General features: G+C 55.0%; 1 protein-coding gene across 2 annotated transcripts in view; it reads right to left on the bottom strand.

Moving 5' to 3' along the window:
* Window positions 1–5,846, bottom strand: part of PRKCE (protein kinase C epsilon) — a 570,548-nt gene that overhangs the window by 198,550 nt on the left and 366,152 nt on the right. For both annotated transcript variants that reach the window (XM_004699760.4, XM_045285766.1), the window contains exons 4-6: window positions 4,207–4,241; window positions 3,174–3,259; window positions 829–958 (exon numbers count right to left, since the gene is read on the bottom strand). In XM_004699760.4, coding sequence (XP_004699817.1) covers window positions 829–958; window positions 3,174–3,259; window positions 4,207–4,241 — 251 coding nt within the window. The remainder of the gene's footprint in view (window positions 1–828; window positions 959–3,173; window positions 3,260–4,206; window positions 4,242–5,846) is intronic.

The following is a 5,846-nucleotide window of genomic DNA, read 5'->3' as shown; positions in this document are numbered from 1 at the left end:
CTAACCTGTCCCAAACTCAACTCGCTCTCTTTGCCCCAGACCTGTGCTCCTCCCTCGTGTTCCCCATGGCAGGGAACAGCACCGTCCGCCTTCTGTGGACACACCTGTGCCACAGCACAGCCACTGGGGCAGAGCCACGGGGGACACAGAGGGAGGAACCCCACTGTTCCTGCTGGCGACAGGGCTCTGTTTGGGGCCGTCAAGGGGTTCTGGATCGGAAGGAGTACCAAAGGAACAGGCGCTGCAGGCGGCTAAGACACCAGACTGCGTGTTTTCATTCTGTGTCTCGCCAGGATTAAAGAGCGGTCCAGATTCCAATCTGACTTCTTCTGTGAATAAGGTGGCAAGGGCAAGCTGTGCCATCTCCGAGCCTGAAATCCCTCCCCCGGGTCTCAGGGACAAAAGTCAACCCAGGCTGCAGGCTGAGGGAAGGGTTAGGCAGTTTAGGTGGCCGCCTCTAGCTCCCTCCAGGAGGCACCTCTGAACCCTGGGCCATGCCTGCTACTTCCTTTAGGGCCTAATTTCAAAGATACTTATTTTCTTACACTCCCGAAAGTATTTCTAAACGCCAGAAGCTTACTGTTCTCCTGCTAGGAACCATCTTCGTGAGTGGGGCCACAGCTTCCCCCAGCCTCAGTGTTGGACAAGGCCCAGCCTGCACCCAGCTTGCTTTTTCCATGTGCAGAGACGATACAAACCCCGGCTCACTCAGTCCACGCACCCAACCTATTCCTGTCTTTCTGGGCTACAAGAACAGTGATGCTTTAACATAAGGACTCAAAAGGATGCTGCAGGTGACAGGGACAAGGGCAGTGCAGGGTGACTTACCTTTACACTGCAAGCCCTGCCGCAAGAGGCCCCAGAGCAAGGACCCACAGTGGTCGCAGAAGGTGGGTACCTTGTAGTTGTGGATGCTGAACTTGTGGGGCATATTAACGCTGAACCGCTGGGAGCCCACCTGCAGGGACAGCAAAACGGAGTCAGCGGTGAGCTCTGGTGCATCCTGCGGTTCACGCGGTGGGAACACACACACACACACAGGACTCATCACCCGAAAGCCAAAGTCATCACAGATGGCAGCCCCGTGAGCCGAGATCAAGAATGCCCTCCTCCTCCTCCCCCGGAGCCCATGTTCCTGATGCCCTGAACCCATTCTGTGAAGCTCTGTTAGACTTCTCAGGGCAGGTCTTCTCCTCCCAGCAGCCCCCTCCTGGACTCCAGCTCCGCCCTTGCACCGGAGTTACATGTCTTGTAACTCCATGCATGCGATGCCCCCCTGTGCCTGGAAGCCTCAGGCACACAGACTTGCAGCCGCTTCACGGTGAGAACCGGGTCCGTGCTTTGGAAATAGTGGGTCTTAAATCAGGGTGAATGGCTCTTATCAGAGGGACGGCTAATACTGAGTCCAGACCACCAAGAGCATTCTGGTTTCCATGGGGACCACACGCCCGGCACCACCATCTTCCTTTCACCTCATCCCCACCCCCCCGGCTGTCATGGGGGAGACACCATGATGATCCCTAGAGATGGGGAAACGAGGCACCGTCGGATTTGGAAACCTGCCCGTACGCTGCCAAGGGGAGAGCAGGGCTTCATCTGGATTCAGAGCCAGGCTTTGGAGCCACTGCTGCCGGTTACTGGTTGTTCAAAGGAAGGAGGCAAGACCACGGGGAAGGAACTGGGAACAGGCGTCCAGGGACATGCGGGTGTCCTGACTGCTTCAGGCCTCACGTCTCACCTGGCTAACACCTCCTGTCCAGCCTAACCTCGCAGAACTGTGGGGGGTCAGCAAGAGAGCAGAGGGGGCGTAGAAAACAATACACGCTCCAGAGAGACCCGGGGTGAAAGCGAGGTCCACAGGAGGGAGCGGGGGCAGGCGTACTGTTCCTCTCGGTTTCCACAGGCGTGTCACGATGCCAGGAGGGAGGGAGCAGGAACAAGCAGGCAGCAAGGAAGCTGCCCAGCTTCTATTTATATGCAGATGTCACAAGGGCACCACCTCGGACCCAGGTGATGCAAAGCCAAGCCAGGAGGTAGGGCTTGTCATTGCCACCATGCCAATAGAATCCCTGCAGGGAGTCCTGGCCACCCACACAGCCTGCCTGCCCTTCAGGGACTCAGAGAGCTTGCGGGCTAGCCCCTCGTCCTCAACCCTCTCCGGAAAGGGTAAGAAAGGAAAGGATACAAATGAGGGGGGACGCTTGGGAGGCCAAGGTTCTGTTTGTGTGAACTTCGGGGTCCTCTGAAAGCCCCTCCTTTGGAAAGTCAAATTGTAAACCCTGCTGATTACAAACCCCCTTTCTCGTTTGAGTGGGACAACTCCGAGCCCCAGAATCCACGGGCTTAGTCTGATCTCTTCTGCGTTTCCCCTAGCACTAAAAGCATGCCTTGGAAATGAACCACGCGGCACACAGGTACACCTAGACTTACACACGCATCTGCCATCGTCCTCAACAACGTTTCTCAGTCTACACTGAGACTGGAGAAGGCTAGCTCTTGTTTCCTCAGTCCCTAACACGGTTCTTAGTAGGCAACCCAACATTCATTTCTCACAGGATGAATAACACGGTGCAGTGGCCGGGGCACAGGTTCTGGAATGGACTCCCTGGGACCGAGTGTGGTGGCTCTTGGCACCTCGGGGTGTGGTTTGAGGCACCTTCCTTCAGTCTTTCACGCTGCACAGTGAAGACGCATCTCCCTCTGTCAGGCTGGCAGGGAATCACTATCTGCAAGCGCTTCGTGAAGGTTGGCTAGCCTTATGATCATGACTGTGGTGATTTCTGCCTCCTAAGTATTTCTTGGATTTGTTCATTCCCTCCCAGTCCCCCAGCACCTCATAAAGGCAAGCTCCCTGACTGTGTGTTGTGTCCCCGTCCCCGTATCTGGGCCATCTGGAGCCATGGAAATATCCATTAGCTTCGTCCCGGGTTCAATGAGACAATGTCGTAGACTCAAGGTGAACCTACATGTTCCTGCGGACCCCAGCTCTGGGACAGGGCTGCTCTGGGCCAAGCCGCTGCACACTGCAAATGGGCCGGAGCCATGCTCCGTCTGCCCATCGTAGCCCGTACTAAGAGAGTCTTAGTTTGAGATGCCCAGAGTGAGGGAGAAGGGATCTCAGGGAGCACATGCTTCCTTGGGGAGCTCAGGGTGGTAGAGGAGGGGCTTCTTACCTCATCAGGGGTTTCCTGTTTCTTTAGCCCCGCACACTTGGTGATGATGAGCTCATGGCACCGCTTGTGGACCACGCACGTGCACACTGCAAACGGCAAGGGACGCAGAGGCTCAGGCCAGCTGGACGGGGACCTTCTCACCCCACACGGACTCCGGTGTGGGGGCGAGAAGGGGTCTCTGTCACCAAGCCTTCATTGATTGGCCTCACGCAGTGTCTCAAAGCACCATGCCTTCACCGCGATGGGGAAGAATAGGCACGTCCTATCTTCAGATGCCAGTTTCATTTGGCATCCTTCCCCGCCACCAGGAGGGGCTGCTAGCTCTGTCCCTCATGCTCTGGGACAGCATGGACTGGCAACATCTGCAAGGGGACTCGGCTATTTCCCCAGGGGACCCAGAGAGCTGGGTGAGGAGCCAGGGCAGCCCGACCTCCTACCGCACAGAAGCCTCAACATGACCATAGCGCATTGCCACCCTCCAGTTCAGTACAGCTTGACACGCATTTGTAGCCAATTAACGGAAGGGGACGGGAGAACGCTCAGTTCTTTCAAAGGAGCCTTACACTTTCCAAAGCTAATGATTGCCCAGGAGAGACAGAAAAGCTGATCAGCTTGGGCCATCCAGGGCCCTGGAGTAAGCAGCTGGGGGAAGGAGAAGTTTGGGGCGTGTAAGCACATGTGTGCTGGCAGAAGCCACAGAGCCCAGTTCGGGGGGATGTGGGCTTTCCAACAGCCTCTAGTGGGGGCATTGTGCTGCCCTGGGAAGGCGGAACCTGTAATGATTGACACATGAATGTCTGGGGGGGGGGCGTGGGGGGGATCCTAAGGCCACAGGACTCATGGAGCTAGGTGCGACCCACGAGGGAGATGACACACGGGGAGGGGTGGCAATCGCCAGTCAAGAGTCAAAGACAAGCAGGGTTCCCCTTCTTGGGAGGGAGCGGCGCATGCAGAGCCTCCACGGGAACCGGCCCCAGAGCGTGCCTCCCAGGAGCTTAGGCTCCAAGGATTTCGTTCAGACAGGACCTCTTACCTTGGCATTGGTACCCCTGCTTTCCTATGACACCCCTAGAAAGAAGAAGACAAGCCTTGAAGGGAAGGAAATCTTGTTGGTAAAACACAAAGCCATCAAGCCGCCCAGCTTCAGCGACCAGCCACAATGCGCTGAGGATCCTGGGTCCCCCTCCCCCAAACCCCTAGGCATGGTGAGTTCGCTCCCACCTCCAGGTACCTGAGAACCCCTCTGTCTGGCAGCCACCGAGGGCAGTGCCAGCACCAGTCAGGGTGAGTGCTGGATTTGTGACACCAACAGCCATTTGTGGGGGCAGTGCTGCTCTGGAAAGCTCCAATGACCTGGCTTGCTCTCAGCAGCATCCCCATCCGTGGGAAATGCCCTCTCTCACCTCCCAGCACCCAGCATGCTTGGTGGGTCCTCTTGATAGAGGGGTGAAAGGGTGAACCCTCTGTGAGTCTAAGACTAAAAGGTTGCATCGTTTGGGGTTTGGCCTGTTGAGCTTTGGGTGGTCAAAGGGACCCGGGCTGTGGTAGCTCCCACTCCTGTAGTCAAAATTCCTTGTAAACTTCATTCATAAAGATGTTCTAACTCAAGAAAGGGGAAGCAGAGCCATTTAGATAAGCAGTGGAGCTTGAAACCTTAGCAGGTTCTGGGTTCTGATCTGACTTTTGCACTGGGAGTGATGAAGATATCAATGGATGGTCTGATAATCCTTTGGGGACATGCACACTGTTTTCCTGTGAACCTTTCTCCCTTCTGTCCCATTGCTTGAAAGTCTCTGATGATTGTATGCGCACATTACCATAGAGTCAGTGCTGACTCACAGTGACTCCCTGTGGGCTTCCAAGATTGTAATCGTTTATTATTATTATTATTATAACTATTTACAGGAGGAGAAAGCCCAGTCTTTCTGCCAAGGAACTGCTGGTGGTTTCAAACTGCCAACCATGCGGTTCACAGCCCAATGCATAACCACTACACCACCAGGGCTCCTCATTCTGATCACTGTAGAACCTATTAACTACCTCCTGGGACTATAGCAATGCCTGTTTCTGATCACATCGTTTAAGGGATATGACTTGCTTGATATTCACTGAATCTTTGAACCAGTTGAGAGGTAGCAAACCCTACTGTGTCCTTCTGTCCAGTATTTGCAGAAACAAACTTAGAATTTCATGAATCAAGCTGGCCTTTGGCTTTGGCTGAGCAGTGACAGACTCTCTGGGACCCCTTGTCCGCAGTCAACACTGTAGCAGTGAAGGCATGTCCCCTGGGTGTCTCGGCAACCGCCAAGAACCATGGGTCAGTGTTCAGCCAGGAATGGGGATGGCTCTATGTCCATGTTGACAGTAAGAGCAGAGGGTCAGACACAGACACAGAATAACCCAACTCACTTGGTCTTAGCCCTGAGCTCAGTGCACTGAGGATCACCAGTCAGGGAGCTCCCTGCAATTCCTAGCCCCCTAGAGAAGCCACATGTCTCTCAGAATACACCCCAGGAAGCCTCACTCAGTGGGCTTCACACAGACTGAAACCCGTAAGACTAAGCTTTCAGAGCCCCCTCCTCTGCCTCCACTCTCCAATAGTTCCATTCATGACCAAAATATGGAAAATGGGAGTCAGAAGGTGGAGTCCGCTCTGGGAATGAGAGGTGTCTG

This window comes from Echinops telfairi, unplaced genomic scaffold (assembly GCF_000313985.2).
Source record: "Echinops telfairi isolate 266 unplaced genomic scaffold, ASM31398v2 ScPeMD7_7475;HRSCAF=8513, whole genome shotgun sequence".
Classification (NCBI taxonomy): Eukaryota; Metazoa; Chordata; class Mammalia; order Afrosoricida; family Tenrecidae; genus Echinops; species Echinops telfairi.
Note: the sequence above shows the minus strand (reverse complement) of the source record. Positions and strands in the feature narration are given on the sequence as shown.